The sequence below is a fragment of the Gadus chalcogrammus genome, chromosome 15, assembly GCF_026213295.1.
Source record: "Gadus chalcogrammus isolate NIFS_2021 chromosome 15, NIFS_Gcha_1.0, whole genome shotgun sequence".
Taxonomy (NCBI): domain Eukaryota; kingdom Metazoa; phylum Chordata; class Actinopteri; order Gadiformes; family Gadidae; genus Gadus; species Gadus chalcogrammus.
In genome coordinates, this window is record NC_079426.1 from 17,996,962 (window position 1) to 18,016,938 (window position 19,977).

At 43.1% G+C, this 19,977-nt stretch overlaps 1 protein-coding gene across 1 annotated transcript in view; it reads right to left on the reverse strand.

The window, feature by feature from the left end:
* The window catches only part of grid1a (glutamate receptor, ionotropic, delta 1a), a 293,648-nt gene that overhangs the window by 49,020 nt on the left and 224,651 nt on the right, over nt 1-19,977 (reverse strand). Inside the window, exon 5 of the mRNA XM_056610046.1 lies at nt 5,714-5,767. Within this exon, the coding sequence (XP_056466021.1) occupies nt 5,714-5,767 (54 nt within the window). The remainder of the gene's footprint in view (nt 1-5,713; nt 5,768-19,977) is intronic.

A 19,977-nucleotide genomic window follows, 5' to 3' on the forward strand; every position in this document is an offset into this window, starting at 1 on the left:
TTACAGATAAAAGTGTACTTTTATCTGATGTACTCCTGCACCACCTGGAGTGCTATGAATAGACAACTATACGCTATGACAACGTTGACCTAATTCCTTAATGAAATGCAAACTCTAAAATAAGTGTTGAGAGGCGTGTCAGGGCGGGGCCCGGCGGTTGATGGCTGGTTACCACGGCCATCAGTCAGTCATACTCCCCCCCCCCCCCCCCCCACACACACACATACACACCCTCTAAAAGCTTCGCAGCACCAACTAATCCATCAAATATTTCCCTGTGTCACCCACATCTCCCACCATCACCACCACCACCCAACCCCGCCCCCCCACTCGTTTCAAAATGGGAGAAAAAACAAACAAGAAATCCTCCAAGGATGGCCCATCCATCTAGATTCAGTGTGACAGTGTCAGTGGCAGACACTGGTTGGTGAGCTGGCAGCTATGGCGGCGCCCTGGTTTGCGGGGTGATTTAGAGCGAAGGGACACGGGGCTGTCAAGAAGCCGTCCTTCACAATGTTAAACTCTAGACAAACTCCTGTTTTTTTCCACGATGAAGTAAAGTCCAGCACTGAATCATCATAGTCCAGTTGCAATCATTTGACCATAGAGCGTCTCTTGATCTAGATGCACTGAGATAAAGAGGAGCGTAGGAAACCTCAAGGCAGGCGGCAAAAAAAAAAGTTGTTTTGCGAGCTTCCTGTAATACAGTCACGGAAGGTCATGGATGTGTGGGCCGTGTTGGCAGGAGCTGGGAAACAAAAACCTGCAATTGGTAGCGTTCACACCTTCGCTTGAGTACAGCTGATTACTGCAAGAGAAAAACACAGGTAACCCATGAGATGACCCTAAGGTGCTGCTTCAGCCTGGTTATTATTTGACCTTGCCTGCATATGCGTTATGAAAACATCCCCGTTTGTGTACTTGGAATTCGGAGTGAGAAGTGAGAAGAGAACTAAATTCAGATAAATGAGAAGACAATTCCATTGCAAGGTTTACATCTATGAAAGCTCCGGTTCACATGAGAAAACCAATTAGTCATATAGGGTGGTATATTTGGGAGAGTGACAAAAGTTTTTAATTCAGTTGTCATTAACATTTAACAAAGAGACGAATCCACCAGTCACTCCTCTGCTCGATTGAAATTGCCTCTTAGAACTTTGAAGTGTGCTCTCTAAAGATATTGAGGGCAAGAATAATGAATTATACTGTGTCTCTCTCCAACGTCATATATTGCTGTAAAGAACATGTGTGGTTCACAGGTTTCTCATTTTGAGAACACAATTTATAGTAACTATTGCATAAAATGTGTCAAAACATGATTCCCATGAACCGAGCGCATTGCATATCATCGTTGCAATGGTAAATCTCTGTACTATCCAGGATGCTGGGGTAATCATAATGAAAACAAATTGGTTTTACACATCAGCTTCAATGACAACCACGATAACCAGGAATTTTTTAATTGTCCATGTTCGGCCTATGCAGGAACACAATCCAATTAATTTCCTTGTATAGAAAAAAAAGAGAGAGAGAAGAAAGAGATGCATTTAAATGCAAACAAACTAAGTGAATTCTCCCAATTAACAGGGCTTTGTAGATAACAAGAACTGAATAATACAATCACTAAGAGGCCCACATAGATTTACATTTCATTGACATGGAGCTGTTCCATGTTCTTTGATGATTTAGAACTTTTCCCTGGTAACAATATATATTCCTATTGTAAAATTATACATATATGCATTCACCATGATTACGTACCGTATATTTATTGCTTCAGAAATAAACATGACGATATTGGTAAATGGTGTTGACAGAGAGACAGACAGAAAGGCAGATAGAAAGATCAATAGCTAGGTCCCACAGGTGTAATTCACACAGACCTCTCACATTTTTACACTAATTAACGCAGTCAAATACAGATGTCAGTTGGGCATGCAGGAAGAGCCACGCTGGATGCATGCTCCACACATAATGAAGCTGGGATAGCAAACATAGGTGAGACCAGCTGTGTTGTTATTTAATCCTCCTTGAAAACTGAGCTGCTATACAATCATAGTGCTTATTTTCATTTCTCAAGAAGACCTACAGATACAGACTAATTCAAGTGTGTGTGTGTGTGTGTGTGACCCAACATTTTTATCCGGTTAATTTTAAGTGTAGGCCAATCATAATGACCTCTATATCAGCAGAAATGAGGGCTTATGAAAAAAGATTAAAATAAATAAATAATAATAACTAGAAAATGCATTTCCTGCAGAAAATACGGTGACTGCTGTCGTGCAAAGTGAGGTTGAAAATATTTTTTAATAGAGCCACATAGATTAAGACATAAAGAAACATTAAATGGCTTAAATCAAATGAAGGGATTTGAACAAAAGTCCAAATGGAGTAAACAATTTAAACGTGCACACCATTTAAGAAAATGTAAATGATTGGAAACAAATAAAGTGACAGCTGAATGAAAAACGCGAGGCATTGCTAAAAAATGCAGAAATGTAAAATGAATTGAACTGAAGAATCTGAAAGGGGTGTGTGTGTGTGTGTGTGTGTGTGTGTGTGTGTGTGTGTGTGTTTGTGTGTGTGTGTGTGTGTGTGTGTGTGTGTGTGTGTGTGTGTGTGTGTGTGTGTGTGTGTGTCTGTCTTTAAGAGACTAGCGAGCCGTTGCGTGATTAAAAATAGCCCAATAGAGCGGGAAAAACCGCCCAATCTGCAACACTGCCTGAATGTCCTCCAGAAGTAGCCCAATCTGGCGGGAAAAAAGGCCCAATCTTGCATCACTGCTGAACATCCTCACGCTCCAGCGTCAACGTAAACGGTTGAAATTTGACCGAGTTACGATGACTTAAAGGTCCCATGACATGCTATTTTATGGATGCTTTAATATAGGTATTAGTGGGCAACTAACACAGTATTCAAAGACGTTCCCGAAATTGAGCCATGTTGCAGAGTTACAGCCACTCCGAGCCAGTCGCACATTGAGCTTCCACCAACTGTGCTGTTTTGGTGTCCGTAGCTATAATGAAAATGAGGAGGAGCGAGGCGGGTCAAGGAGGAGGGTGGGGGCGTGGCCCTGAGCAGCTTGCAGCCACGGTACCATGCGCTCTGTTTACAGCGGATGTATCGCAATGGCGAGGCGCACACAGCCTTTAGCCGTATTCTGTAAATATTCTAGAACACACGGGAGTCCTGGAGCTCTATATCTAAATAATATCATATTATACATAGATATCTATATCATATAATATATATTATTACAGCCAAAAGCTGTGTGAACTGATATTATGAATCACAAACGACTTCATCGGGTTCTCCGACGTCTCTGGTTCTTCCACTTCCACATCAATCTGAAGTAGACTGAACCGCGCGCTGCCTGCTGCCGGCTGCCCGCTGCCGGGCGGTGGTGCTTCGCGGCACCCGGCGGCATGTCGCAGTTCATGTACTTCAGGGAGTCAAAGCCAAAGTTCCTTTCCCCCCAATTCCTTCTCAACCATGGCTGAGATAACCCCAACTACAGTCTTGTTGGAAATACAGGAGACTTCAAAGAACCGACAGCAAACACTTGCGTTACAGTGTGTGTAATCACACACACACACACATGTGGCGCTCGCGCGGTCGTGTCTCATTGGCGGGCCAAATTCTCTGGGCGGGCAAGGCAGAGAAAGGGGAGGAGCTTAGATCCTTTATGACGATATATGGGACCACATTCCAAATCAGCGCGCTTGAGCCTCCGTTTTCTTCAAAGGCGAGCAGAACACCTGGTGCTCGTTTTACACCGAATGCAAGTTTTAGCCACTGGGGGACCATAGGCAGGCTAGGGGAATTAATATTTATGGGACCTTTAAGTAATTCAGGTGTCAGAATGGGAAGTCCTCCCATTGACTCCCATGTAGAATATCTTAAAAAGTATAAAATATAAAAACAAAATCGGAGACGAAGCGAGCGATTCCAATCTATTCTGAATATTTTACAATTTGAATGGAGTCTCTAGGAGAAAAATTTAGGAAGGAGATAGGTCCCAAAGTTAATAAGAATAATAAAGGAAGAAAGAAAGAAGGAATAAAACTTATGAAGAACAATAGTTGAGCGCTGCATGCAGCACTCACCTAATTACGAATGTCTGTGTGAGACAAAAATAATACGAAATAACTCTGAAACTGAATGACATACAGTTTTAGAATCCAGTGACAATGCCCAGTCCCGTTAAGATAAAATAACAAGATGGGCCATTAATGTGAGCAGATCAAAAAGCAACAAAGCCACAAAATGGCTGCTCTTCTTCAGGCTACAGGAGTCAGGAGTGTGTGTTTGCCATCTGAACAACGAGCCAATCCTGGCCCTTCACTGCAGAGGCCCCCCATGCTGCACGCAGTGTAGTAAAACCCTGGGGTCTCATTTATAAAACTATGCGTGGGATCGTTACTAAAAGTGTACGTACGCCCAAAAGCCAAGTTTTGCGTGCGCCAAAAAATATTCAGATTTATAAAACCCTGCGTACGCACACCGTACGCAATCTTTGCTTTATAAATCACAGAGTGCCTACAAGTGTGCGCAGCTGAATCAGCTTCACGTTCCGCCCTGTACACGCCCCTTTTTAACCATAAATGGTCAATGCAAATGACCTCATGAATGCGATCTGCATATAAAACTCATGTGACCCAGATGCATATAAAACTCTTAAGACTCAGATGCAAGTATTATGTCTTGTCGGAAACAATGGCAGAAGTACTGAGAAAAGCAAAAAAGCGAAATTTCCCGGAGGCTGAAGTGGAGACACTTGTGGGTGAGATGGAGGCCCGAAAAGTAGTTTTGTTCGGCGGTCACGGATGGGATCGCCAACAACAAAAAGCAGAGTGAGCGGCAACATGTTGCTGCAGCAGTGAACTCTGTCAGTAGCACGGAGCGCACAGTCCCAGAATTAAAAAAGAAGTGGACTCGTCTGACATAAAGGTACATATTTTTATGTAGCCTACCAATAAATCGTTATGGTCCCTAAAGACCCTCTCCCTCCGAATCCTGCCATTTGCATGGTCCGCCAGAGGTGCCATATGGTGCAGCATTACCACGGCGCTCACCTCTGTATTTATAGGGTTACGGTAGACTGACCGAGAACACTTAATGAAAAGCATCAAGAGTAACGGACAACGATTGTGATGAGGAGTGTGGCTTGGTTTTCCACACTTGTGATTTAATTGACATTTGATTATGTGTTTACAGTGTCACATAAAAATATTATGTTATTGACACATGTTGGACGGATGCTTTCCATGCAGTCACGCCGTCAGTGGACAGTATGGAGTGACGGGATTAAATATAGAGATTTATTTTTATTTATATTCTAAGGAGATGTTTCTGGAGTTATAACTGAGAAATAACGCAGTTGACTTAAATTATTCTGATTACGTCGATTTAACGCATGATACGGGTCGAAATTAAATTTATGAAGGGAGATGATGAAACATTATCGTTCTTCTCACTCTACAATTCTTCTGTCTGACTTCAGTTCACCACCACACCATCCGTGTCGCCAATTCTCCTTTTCCTCTAAACTATGCGTACGCATGGGTCAGAGTTTGCTTAGGGCTGCGCACATTTTCCCGTCAAGTTGTTTTTTTTATAGATCACAACCTTGGCGTGGAAAGTCACGTACGCCAATTTCAGCCCCGTTTTGTGCGTACGCAACGGTTATAAATGAGACCCCTGATGACCTCACCTCATTAGCATACACCCAGTGACTGTCCTTTGATGCCAGGTTGGTCTCCACCGCCTGCAGAGAAGGAGACAAGACCACATCGGATAAATAGAGGGAACCCAAAAGAACAAACAAGCACCAATTAAAAAACACTCAGCCGTGGAAAGGCTCCAGCGGTCGTTGCCACCGCCGCTGGAAACCGCCTCGGGCTCCCATTCTCGTCGTGACCTGATCGCATCCGCCGCAGCCAGCCTTGGTAGCAAATGGGCTGTTTTAAATGACTCCGCTGCCGCACTGCCTCGGATGACATCTGCCATGCTCACCGCGGCCGAATGCCAAAATCCTCACCTTCCCTCCGGAAATTGTATTGTGGTGTGTCTTAACGATTTTATAAAGCAAAGAAGTGGAGACCGCCAAACAGCGATCCACGGCCGGCCTATTACAGTGAAGCCCTGCTTTGCGTTTTCTTTTTTTAAAGGGAATTTTCTGAACAACCCCATGGCTCATCAATACGTGCCGGTGTGTAGAACAACCCCAAAAAGCTTCCAATCGATCCCCTAACCTTGAACGACTCAAGATTAGGTTTAATGTGGCCCTCGTTTGAGATTGATTTCATTAAATTGCGAGGGGGAAAGAAGGAAGGGGCGTGCTGTGGGAGAAATGCTTATCTCCAGCCTCCGAAATTAAGGCGGAAGTTGGCACTCATGGTTCGTTGCACTCACCCAAATCTGTCGGTCTGATTGGGTGTGTGTGTGTGTGTGTGTTTTCGTGTGTGAGAGGGAGCGGGTGTGGGGGTGTTTAAATGACAACACAATAAATGCCAAAATAGACGGCACATTTAACAGCTCCTCTTCTGAGTGTTCTACCTCAGATAAACTGAGCGGTAAAAATAATTCTGTCAACAGGCTCTGCTCCTAATGCAGATGCAAAATAAAGTTTTGTGCACCCCTTTTTTGGCAATTGAAAAGCTCTACTCAATCAACTAACAACAGCACTTGGTCATGGAAAAACTAAAATAAGTGTTTCAGGAATTCATATAATTTCATGTCTGCTATCACTTGACCATCTCCAACTGTTCAACAAGATCTGGTATGAGAATAAGCTGTGAATGTGTGTGTGTGTGTGTGTGTGTGTGTGTGTGTGTGTGTGTGTGTGTGTGTGTGTGTGTGTGTGTGTGTGTGTGTGTGTGTGTGTGTGTGTGTGTGTGTGTGTATATTAGAAGAAGTGCAGGTTCTAATGCTGCTTTCTGCCATGAACCAAGATAAGCAGAAGCATAGACCGTTCCCTGTAATGCAAAAAAAAAAGCATAATGGATACCACGCAGAGTCAGTTAGCGCAGGTTGCTAAATGGCTAACAGCTGGGCCATTTGGTTTTGTTGAAAGTCAAAACCGAATGGCTGAAAGGAACACGCTGATTTAAAGGTGAAGACTGCTGACCGCAGGAAGCCACCTCAAGGGAACCTCAGACAGTGTTTAATTTTTATTTGCATAAGGACTTGATCAATTTAAATAGCAGGTGAGGTTATCAGTAGCCTTCAGAAAGAAAGAATTAACCAACGGTTTGCCTTGGAAGTCGCAAGATTAGACCTTCATTGGGAATACAACACTGTACTATCAGACGCCCCTGGTTACCAAGTCAGACCTGTGCCACAAATCCATTCAAACACATATCCGTGCAATGTGCTGTGGGCGAATCAATTACGTATAGACAAGGAATGAACAAATAAATCCCTCTGAGCTCCTCTTACAGAAGGCCCAACGTGTTTGTATTTAACGGGCGCCAGGCGTCCCGACGCAACGTGACTAAGTCTGCGTGTTGCATCAGGTATAATGAGGACAGGTGCTTTTATTCTCTTCCTTCAGTACTTATTCCTTAGTACTGGGGGACGGATCGATTGTTGGCACGGTGATTAGATATAATAAAAAGAAAAAAGGACATTCAGTATTTTTGGCTAAAAGTGTGAAGCAGCTGTCTTGACTTTAAAAAGCCCTATAGGCCTATAAAAATGAGGAGTCTCTGGTTTAATAAGATTGAACTTGAGAAGACACCGGCGAAAAGATCCCTTGTAAACTAAGACGAGGGAGATCCAACCTACATTATGTATTTGTCCATTAGGATTCACAACCAACACCACTTAAACACAAAAGCCCCCATGTGTGGCCAGCTATTCTTAAATTAATTTTCTTGATCAAACCTTTTCTAATCACACCTAAGATGATTTAGCATAAATGTATGTGTAATCGCATCAAAGCCTCCAAATCCATCCAAGACCATAAATTATATCAATTGTCTTGCAGAGGAATTTTCTTGTAATGCATTTCCATTTTTCCATTTACCTCAGTGAAGGTTGTCACCACTGAGATGTGTGAGGCTTGAGGGCCATATTAGTTGTTTTGAAAGAAATAGAGCGGATGCATGATATCGCATTGATAAACCCTGTACACTTGGCTAGGGTTAATATTAGTAATCATAGAGCAGCCCAAGGCATTTCTACTGCAGCTGGATGCCAGCTGACCGCCAGCCAGACAAACCAACACACTTTAATCGTACGCCTTGACGGCGGACAGGGGACGGAGGACTTCTGGCAGAAGAATTTACTGCAAATGTCAAATGTGTGGAGAATGCTATTCATCCGACCATCCATCCATCCTTTCGTCTGTGGACCCACCCAACCATCTATCTGTCTATCCATCCCACCATCCATCGCTCCACCCTTCTATGGACCCGACCACCCACCAATCTATCTGTCCTATCATCTATCTGTCCATCCATCTATTAGTCCATCCCTCCACCCATCTGTGGATCCACCCACCCATCCATCTGTCCATCCATCCATGTGTCCGTCCGTTCTCCCAGTATAGGACATCCTTTTCTACAAGCAGCCAAGGCACAATGGACTGTATAGGGGCTGAATTGTACAAGATCTGTCGGTATAATATGATAATTGCATGAATGCCTCATGTGGTTTGTCGTATTTTTTCACAACTGAATCAGTAACAAAACACTAATGGCTGGTACCTGATTGGGGTGTATTGTAGTTTATTGTATATTACGTTTGACACACATGAACACAAACATATGGTCACAAGCTCCCTCTCCACAAATATGCAAAGTCACACCATTCTCATTTGTTCAGGTTACGGTTTTCGGCTGATAGCTAACTAAGCTAAGATCATTCTGTTAATGAAGCATGGCAAATCCCCTGCCAACAAGCACATCATTTAGATGATGCTCCTGCTATCAACACCTTGCAGCCGCTGGATGCTCCACGGAACAACAGTCGCCGGGAAAAACATCAACCCATCAGAGGCTTTCCCTCCCCCTGTCGTCCACAGCGAAATGCCTGCTATAGGGCACCTTTGATTCATCAAATGCAATTGTATCGACATCTGTCCATCTATAAATCGCTCCATCGACCATACCCCATTTACCTGCCACCTAACTACCAATCTCACCATCCGTCCACCATTCCACACATCTGTTGATATCTATCTCTCTGTCTTTCCATTCACCTTTCTACATCTATCCATCATTTCATCCACTTATCCAGCTATTTATGTACCTTGCATGACGCAGCTTGGCTAACGCTGTCCTCGCTAATGCTGTCCAACAGCACCGTTTAAAGGGCAGGCAGACTGAAAAACCATCTCCTCCTGTTATTACAGTAAAGGCCTTTATTGGAAAAGTTTATTACTGCAGCACACTTATTTGACAATGTTGTGAGGGAAAAGGGGTTTTCCTCTGAGCCTCCCCCATCCCTACCTTCCAAGTCTCTTCTCCCTCTCCTTGTCCTCTCCATTCATTGCTTGAGGCTGAACAAAGGGGTCCGTCAGGAGTAATGAGGTCTGTTATGAAATATTCACAACAGTCCCCCAGTCACCATCGCCGCCCCCACAGTTGCTGTGGAAACCACGGACCACCAACGTTTTTCGGCGACCCGATTGAATACAAAGTTGGGGTACGGTGACATCAGAGAGGTAGCTGGGTTTGGGCAGGCCGTGTTAGGTAAGGCACAGACGCGCATGCAAGCGCAGTCTCCTATGTCCATAAGGACAATTAAAAGGCGCTACAGTACGGATGCGCTCCCATTGCGATGCACTCATACACACACGTCAGAAATCTGGGACTGCTTCCCCTCCGAGGCCAGCGTGCGTCACCCCGACCCTACATTACACAAAGCCTTGACAGTGATTAGCAAAGCCAGGGGGGTATTTATTCAGGTGAAGGCAGTGCGCGGCCTAGCTTGTAATGATAGACATAATCTAACGACAGAGATCTCCCCCCCCCCCCCCCCCTGCCGTGGCCCCCTGTCAGTGTACCCGTGCTGGACGTCCTTCCAGCAGGAATACACTGCGCTGGTGGTGACATTAAACATAATCACCTCTCCCATCTGTCAGGGCACGCAGGGCTGGGCTCGGTGCTCGCAGGCTTGCAGCTTTCCCACCGGCAGTGCCGCGCCATGAGTGGAATCACTAATGCTCTCCTTAGGAGGCTGGACGGCTGACTGCGACGCTACAATACAGGAAATGGAATAGGAGAAATAAATGGTGGCTCCGGGGCAAGATTCTTTTTAAAATCTTTTTCCATTTTGTGATAACGTGTGACAATGTGTGTGTGTGTGTGTGCGTGTGTGTGTGTGTGTGTGTGTGTGTGTGTGTGTGTGTGTGTGTGTGTGTGTGTGTGTGTGTGTGTGTGTGTGTGTGTGTGTGTGTGTGTGTGTGTGTGTGTGTGTGTGTGTGTGTGTTGCGTGATGTGTGTGTGTTTTGACAGGCATTGTATGTGTGTGGCCGGGTGTGTAGCGAGAATGTGAGTGTGTGCGTGTGTGTGTATGGGTGTGAGTTGAGGAGCTGTGTGTGTGTCTGTGTGTGTGGACCCCCAACAAGGAGCTTTTGAAGAAATTAACGTGAGTATTTTTACCCAGAATCAAGAATCCATTAGTCATGTGCTTTAGCATCTCTCTCTCTCTCTCTCTCTCTCTCTCTCTCTCTCTCTCTCTCTCTCTCTCTCTCTCTCTCTCTCTCTCTCTCTCTCTCTCTCTCTCTCTCTCTCTCTCTCTCTCTCTCTCTCTCTCTCTCTCTCTCTCTCTCTCTCTCTCTCTATAGATGTTTTGGCTCTTAAGCTCTTTAGAGATGAATCAAGAAAGATAGGTTTAAAATATATTACGGGAAACACTTGATTGAAATAGATGTAAGTCCCCATAAATGTTGTTGGAAATGTTGCCCCCGGGGGGAAAGGACCACTGCTCCTCTGCTTTTAACTCCTTCTCAGGAGCAATGGGGAAGTCACAGAGCAGCACTCAGGGGACGTAGAAAAAAAGAAAGAATTAATAGAGTCAGAACAAGGGCACAGCAGCGGTGTCAAGGGCACAGGCAGGAGGCATTAATTTAACAAGTCACTTCTAATGCGCCAGCTTCTGATGTGTCAGGAAGCACCGGGGCTAACCTGTGTCAACACAGGTACAACATGCAGACTCAGCAAACAAAGACCACCCCCCCACACACACGCACACACAGACACATAGGGTTCAAAGCCAGCCCCTTCCTGCTACTAATACATAACGTTTGCAAATAACACACCCTGGACCACCCATGGACCTGATGAAGCACACACATTTGAATAGAGTACATAGTTCCAAACTAAATATCCGAAGAAACTGGCAGTACATTATGCTAAGCTATCCTTCTAAAACTTACCCTTAAGTCAGTGCATAAACAACGCCTCTCTACCTAAAAGGAAATACTTCAAAAATGTGACTCCTGATTCCTCAGTTACTGAGTGATACTAAAAGGTTTAACCTAACCGTTTTTACTAACTATTACAGTTAAAACATCCCAAAGCCTTCATAACAGAGGAAAAATAGACAATAACCAAATGACATAATAGAGCAAGCATTACCAGACCAGTTTGCTCTAGCTTTTTTATGCAAACAAATACCATTACTACAACTCACATACAAACCACCTACTATGTACCTGTCCATCATGTTTATTTCTGTAATTTCGAGGAAAAGCAAATTATAAGATAGTATTATTTTGTTGTTTTGAATATGATATTAAATTATGCAATAGAATGACTCAACAAATATTACTCATACATGGCTATAATGGGTTGAGTCCTTTTGTTAATGCAATAAATGATACCTGATATTGCCTTCCGAAGAGAAAGCTTCCTGCTCAGCGGAAGAGAAGGGCTTAACTCAACTCTTGTTCTTCCGCACTCCAAAAGTCACACTTAAAAGGTACATATTAGGAGACCTGAGCCTTTGATGTTTGAATTATTAACCTGACACCACGGTTATGGCTGCCTCCCAGTGCGGAACTAACAGACTTTAAATGAGTTCACTCACAAACAGGTAAACGCAGAAGGCCCCTTGAATGGCCCCACAGCCTCACAGCCACGGCTTAGAAGCTTGTCCCCACACAGGAGACACAGGAAACGGGAGTGAGCCGGGAAAAAGAGGAGAGGACCAATCAGACGGGAATCCAAAGGGAAGCTCCTACTGCTGATTCCCCCCAAATGATAACCAACTGCCAATGTTTGTATGGATATATATGTATGAGTATATTATGATCCAAAACATAGCCTTGGGTGTTCAGCCCAAATAAAGCACCCGTATTTGTGTTTTTGATATTGTTATTATAAATCATAATATTATTATTATTGTTTTATTATAATTATGATTATGTGTCTTAGAAACATTAAGGACACACAGGCCAGCTCCAGTGGTAACGTAATAACTATATTGTTGACGTTCTGCAGTGTAGTGTCAATGAGCTAACCTTCCGGAGGCTTGAATCAAAGCTGGATAAAAGTCACGGAAACAAGGTTATTCTCTGTTACGACTCAGATCAGATTATATAGCCGGCATTTTCAGTACAAACCAAGACATGACCTAAATTTACTCAAACAATCAAAATGCTATTAGTGCCACAGAGTATATTACTTTAACCCTGTCAACACCAAGCCACTAAGACACTAAATGGAAAAACACACATTCTTCTCTGTTTTGCTCTTCTATCAGACTAATAAAACTGGCCTATCCACCCTCTGAAAAGTGGATGACTCAGTAATTGTCCTCCTTGCATATAGCCGATGTTAGGAAATTACAATTACCTCCTGTATAATTATGACCTGACATTGCTATCAAGCTAAAGTGGTCTGTGTGGGTGTCAGCATGAGCCTATCTGAGCTGTGAATACATAGACAGAAGATCTCTGGACAGGAAAACTGCTTTTTTGACTTTAACCCTGCAGCGCTGACATGACCCTTGGTCTCCGAACTGTTTAACCTGCGGTCAACGATCACAGATACAATCGAGGCCTTTGGGGGGGGGGGGGGGGGGGGGGGGGGTTGAGGCCTTACTGCACAATCTACGACAATCCCCATCTGCACACATTCTAGACAGCGTGGAAAACATTCACATCGATAAGATATTCAACCAAAATCAAGCAGAAATAACATTACAAACAAAATTATAATAATTGCGCACAGCAATTTAATAATTAAACTGTGAAAGACGCTGGTATAATCGGCTGCATTTATTTAAAAGTACATTTTGACTAGCCAATATTCTTGCTTGTACAATTTTTGTACCTTATAAAATGTGTATATATTTCCCAGCATTTGTATTTACATTGTTTTAAACTATATTGTAGGATAGGTATCTAATTATTTTTGCTCTATATTTTATTTCATCAAATGGCTGATGGGTCGTTCCACTGAATACCAGACTGTATTTCCGCACGGTGAAAGTTGGTACCACTCGTCTATGGAGCACACTCTGCTCACAGGAGCAGGGAGGGCTTTGAACGCCACTATCCCCCACTACCAACCTGCCCCACTATTTCACGTGGCTTTGTTGGGAATGCTAGCGATGGCGTCATCCAGTCAAGTCAGCTCCATTCAAGACCTGCATCTCCCTGTCAGGATATATGTGCCGAATAAAGACTGCCTGGCATTGCATTTTCCCTATACATCGCAGACAATTTTACAATTGAGTATTTTCTTATTCTTTCTACGCTTCTATATCCATGTATATTCTTAAACGGGAGCAACTGCAACATGCATCGATATTCCCCCTCGGGGATCAATAAAGTATTTCAGATTCTGATGCTGAATCCTGATCTGCAAGCAGCGCCTTGCGGTTTGTTATGCCATGTTTATTGACTGGAGTGCCCAAAAGTTATACTCTGTCTACACAGTATCGTTTTTCTGCCTCCAGTCTTGGTCCGATACCATCCAAGTTCTACTTGCAGGTCACCGTCAGAAGGCAGGCCCAAATCGCTAGGTTCTGGCCCGATGCTAGTCTCTAGGCCCGACACGCTGGGCTCTAGCCCCGATAAGCTAGGCTCTGTCCCCGATGTGCTAGGTTAAGGCCCTGCGTGCTAGGCTCTAGCCAGACCCTCTATTTTTATGGTCAGCACACTAGGCTCCAGCCCTGACACGCTAAACTCTGGCTCTGACACGCATAGGCTCTAGCCTGGTGCACTACGGTAGTCCTGACGCGCTAGGCTAGGCCTGACGCACTAGGCTAGGCCTGACGCACTAGGCTAGGCCTGACGTGCTAGGCTAGGCCTGATGTGCTAGGCTAGGCCTGATGTGCTAGGCTAGACCTGACGCGATAGGCTCTAGCTCTGACAAGCAGGGGTGAGCACTCGAGACGAGACCCCAAACAAAACTACAAAAGCAGCAACAAAGGAAAGAGGGAACAGAATGGGCCAGAGATGAACATGAATCTCATCCTTATTACAGAGACATCGGGAGAGACATGCTCCCGTGTCTTCACCAGTGGGAGTGAGGATGTCAGAGGGTAACTTCACTTGTGTGTGTGTGAGTAAGTGCACACATTCATATATGGGTGTGTTTTTCTGTACACATGCATAGATGTGTATGCGTGTCCGTGTGTGTGTGTGTGTGTGCTGCTAATTTCCAGAGATTTTGAGATGTGTGACATTGGGTGTGGTATCAGAGCAAGCAGTGTGCATACAAAGCGATTCCACACAGGGGAGAGGAGAGAGGAGAGAGGGCAGGGGGAGGAGGGAACGGTGACGGCGGCACCATTAGCTTGGAATACCACACGACCGATGCTAAGGGGTCATTCGAGACGTTTCAACAAAGAACTGTTCTTTACTGCAGAAAGCAAGGAGAGGTAATAGCCAGGGTGGCATCTGGGTAAGTTGTTCAATGTGATTATGCATTCACATCTGTTGAATCAACTAATTTATTTACAGCAAACTCCACAAGGGTGATAACAGCAAAGAGTGAACTGCCTACAGTGGCTCTGAAAGCTAATTAAAAATATGTAACTGCTGATGTGTCTTCCCTCAGATCATGGTCATCGCAATCTGAATAGGAAAATATGTTAATTTTGTTTAAATAGGCGGTAGGCCTAATTATTGAATAAAAAATACTTAAAATGATTCAATCTGCAGGTAGGTGCACAGTAGCAGCAGGGAGACAGAGTTCGCTTTCTGTCTCTGTCCGCACAGGGAGAAAAAGCTTTTTGATAAACCTGAGGAACATGTTAATTGAATCTATCTCATCAAGATCAATAAATGTGTCTGACTCACTGCCCCTTCATAGGCCGCTATGAAGGGAGGTTGGCCATTGGCTAGAAACCCATACCCATGGTGAGGGAAATTAAAACCAGGCCAAAAGTGGGTCAGATGTTTTATATATATTAAAGATTTATGAATGATCCTAATGGAGAATGCATCATGATCCTACTGGCAGTGAGAGGAGGAAGCATAGGTAGTGTTTCAAAATGCAACATGGGTGTGTATGTGTGTATGTATGTGTGTGTGCGTGCGTGTGTGTGTGTCTGTCTAGCATGTGTGTGTGTGTGTGTGTGTGTGTGTGTGTGTGTGTGTGTGTGTGTGTGTGTGTGTGTGTGTGTGTGTGTGTGTGTGTGTGTGTGTGTGTGTGTGTGTATGCATGCATGTGTTTGTGTGAGTGTCTGTGTGTGTGTGTGTGTGTCTGTGTGTGTGTGTTGGGGGGTCCTGGCAATGGTGATGGGGTGTGCTTGAGCAAAGCCTATATTTTGAAATCACTTACTTCTCCATTAGTTTGATTAATGGGCCAAGTCTCGCATCCAGACACAGGCAAGAGCCTTGAAAAATGATGCAATTATTGCCTTTTGAATAGAGGACTGGAAGGGGGCCTATTGGAGAGGGGGGGCGGGACATGTGTGTGTGTTTGGGCGGGATGCATCAGGGAGGGGAGGGGGATTCTACAGGGTATCCCGGACGGCACACACACCCTGCCTACTCATTCTCTGCTTCCCCAGGACACCCACCTCTGGAGCCCCCCCCACCCTCATTCATAGCCATTACCGATCCCCCGCCCAGCCTCCTCTCATCAGCCCCACTGGCATGCTTGGCTGGCCCTGTCTGAGCTGGGGGTGGGGAGGAACCCTCTGAGCGGTGATTCATATTTATCCCCGCTATATCTTCCCCGCGTTTTGCATCCGCCTCTGCTCAACACGCCTCTCGTTCCTATATATTACTGCGCTTTCTCTCATGAATCATTCATCCTGATCATGAGTGGATGTGCCCACAGGTGTTTGTGTTACTGTGGTAAATGCATGTGTGTGTCAACAGGAACGTCCTCAGCATAGGCATGTGATGGGTTGGACGAAGTCCTCAAGGGAGGGAAAGTTAAACAGCTGTAATTGCCGGTACTCATGTGTCAATTATAGATAATGACATTTTCATGAAAATGTTTAAAAGATTATCTCCTAAGGCGTCCAGGTTAACTGGAAGAACTAATTGCATTTAACGCGAACGTCAAAAGGAAAAAGCTGTAAACAGGCCAGTACTAAAACATTAAATCAATCTCTAATGAAGTCAAAAAGACAAGTTTTTACCTATGGTTTATTTGCACGTGTGTGTCTGTGTGTGTGTTTGTGTGTGTGTGTTTGTGAATTTGCCTTGGTCAATAAGGGTTAAAAAACAGTTGAGTGATTACACGGCTGATGATTATCTGATCATACCGCTAGGTACACAACTATAGCACTATTGATGATGTGATTAGGATGAAACCCTTTTCTTCTTTCCTTCAACAAGCTCTTCGTTATCCAATATATGAAACACACATTTACAATGGGAGCCCTTAAGGAAATGGTACAATAGGTTTAAAAGTATCATAGTATAGGTATAGTTTTTAGTTCTGAATACGATGAGAAAAACATGGAGGGTAATTAACTGCATTGTCTTTGCCTTTAGTGATATCCCTGTCCTAATGTGTAAAGACAGCAACAAGAAACAGATTAATATCCAGTTGACTCAGTAACAGTTCAAGACGTATGCTTTTGTTGCAATTCAACGGACCTAAAGAGACATTAAAGCCTAAATGCACAACTACGATGTGTGGCAATAGGACATACCGGAATAGAATCAACCGTAGTCTTGGGGAGGAGGAGTAGGGGAGAGGAAGGAGAGAGGGAGAGAGAGAGAGAGAGAGAGAGAGAGAGAGAGAGAGAGAGAGAGAGAGAGAGAGAGAGAGAGAGAGAGAGAGAGAGAGAGAGAGAGAGAGAGAGAGAGAGAGAGAGAGTGTGAGTGTGCAAGTGATCCTGGTAGAGTATACTACAAAATATTTTCGTTTCTTTAGACAAGCAGAAAAAAATAGGAATTATACATATAGATAAAATATATATATATATACAGTATATGTGCTTAGTGTCTTGTTAATGTTTATGGCTTCACCTGTCCTAATGAACAATTATGTTCAGCTGTGGTTATCTTCATGGTCCACCTGGATCCTTGACCTCATTTGCCTCATTTGCCTTCCACTAAACATCTCCGTGTTTGGATTTCTTTAATCCGTCTTATATCTGTTTCTCACGCGGAGACGTCCAAACACGATTTCTGAGCGTGGGTTCATCCTGTTGCTCACATGGGTCTATCTGCTCCGAGCAACAGGGGAAATCTGTTACCATCAAACCTGAGGAGCAGTAGCTCTGACTCACCCCTCCTGCTCGTCAACGGAAAACAAATCAAGGATTCACCAGTGGACACACATTTACCAAAACATATGGTACACACACATACGTTCATACTTGGCACACGTTGATGTTTCCAAAGGTGTGCGTGTGGTCGCAACCGAAGAGCAATCCAACCGCTTCGTCCCAGAGATTACTCAAGCACGTATCAGACACTGAGATCTACACAATCCTATTCAAAGGATTCATGTATTCATTAAAAGGTTACACTGGGGCTATACTTAGAGCCCGATAATGTATTCTCTTTGAATTCATTCTAAATTGTAATTGCATTAATGCATGATTCTTTTTTGATGACTAAAGATTTTTCAAAGACGAAAGGACATTGTCAACGGGGTGTGCAAGTGTGTGTGTGTGTGTGTGTTTGTTGGCATATGTATCTATGTATAGCAGGCATTTGTGGATAAATGTTTGAATGTCAATGATGCATAAAAAGAGAAAGTTCAATGAGTAAATAGAGAAAATGGAATTTGATATTATTCAATCCTTCTTCCTTCCACAGGGTATGTAATTTAATTGGACGTTTCTTCAGAGCCCCTGGAAGGTAGCACACTGTGTATTGAGTACCTATACGCCCATTGTTTTTCCAATTGGTTGGTTTAGAAATTACCTTTTAACCTGTACTATTTTTTCTCTGTACCACATGGGACCGGGGCAATAATCTTGAGCCGACTGCAGCAATCTCGGTGTCAAAAGTTTTCGACAGTCTCTTCGAGCTTTGGTGAACTTGCACAGCACACTTTCTACGTTTGTTCTGGCATAGGAAGATGAATTAGGTGCAATGGTGCATCCTATCCCACACGAGAAATAGACAGCAAACACAATTAATTGTGACAAATCCTGCTTATGAAACAATAAAGAAAACGCAAATACATTTCTGAGAATGAAATGAATAAACAATATAGTGATACTACAATGTCAATAATTGTAATAAAGGACAATTTAGCATTACAATTGAGACAGAAATTTTAGGAGGATTGTTATTGTTTAACATGCAAAATATATGGATCTATTTTTTTGTGAAACAATATTTCTCGGCGAAAATGTGTCTATGTTTTTGATCTTTGTATATATACATGTATGTATGTATGTATGTATGTATGTATGCATGTATATATGCATTTTTGTATTTATTTATGTATTTATGCATGTATTTATGCATGTATGTCTGTATGTATTTGTGTATTTATGCAGTTTTGTATTTATGTATTTATGTATGCAGGGATGTGTGTATGTATGTGTGCATGTATGTACCGTATATATGAATGTATGCATGTATGTATGTATGCATGCATGTATGTATGTATGCATGTATGTATGAATGTATGTATGTATGTATGTATGTATGTATGTATGTATGTATGTATGTATGTATGTATGGATGGATGGATGTATGTATGTATGTATGTATGTATGTATGTATGTATGTATGTATGTATGTATGTATGTATGCATGCATGCATGTTTGTAAGTTCATTGTTTCTTCCCTTTTTGTTATTATTTTAAATTTGTTGTAAATCAAGAAGCAGTTTTATGAATGGCCACTGACCAGTTCATAGAGTACGCTTACAGGTCTATTCTAACTTTTAGGCTTTAGCACAAGGCTGCAGGCGGACACAAGTCAAAGTAGCATGGCAGAGAAGTTTAACATAAAGCTTAATGACATTGTACTCATTCAAACATCCTCATCATACTTTGAGGGATACCTACTTTTCCATATTCCCCGTAATGATAATTACTTAATAAAATCATTAAGATGGCCATGATCTTGACTTACAATCAGGTAACCTATTCTGTACTATTACAAAATCCATTACATTATAAAGTGTCCAACTGCCATGATGGTCTCAAATTTATGGCAGACTAGGCCAGAAATAATATATATTACATTATTACATTCATAATATAAAAGTGTTTGTATGATCCTTTATTCTGGGCCCACCTGAGGATATGGTATCATTTACACCATATTTTGGGTGAACTAGTGCTGCATCACAGTGTTTTGTTTTCCCAATATGATCAGACAAACCTCTCTAAATATTTCACAGGCATTCATCTGCAGTTTATCTAAATACCACCAACTTCCTAAATATTTCAAACATATTCATCTGCAGTTTAGCTTTATACCGCAGGTGACTACCAGGTCCCTCAGAGGCCCCCTGTAGGGACAATTCATTCATTATAGACAGCGGCATCCACTGTTGCATAAAATACCTCGGAGATATCAATTATTTATTGACCCAAGACTTATTTCCAGCAGGCGAAAAAAGTTTTTTTTGTTGTTCT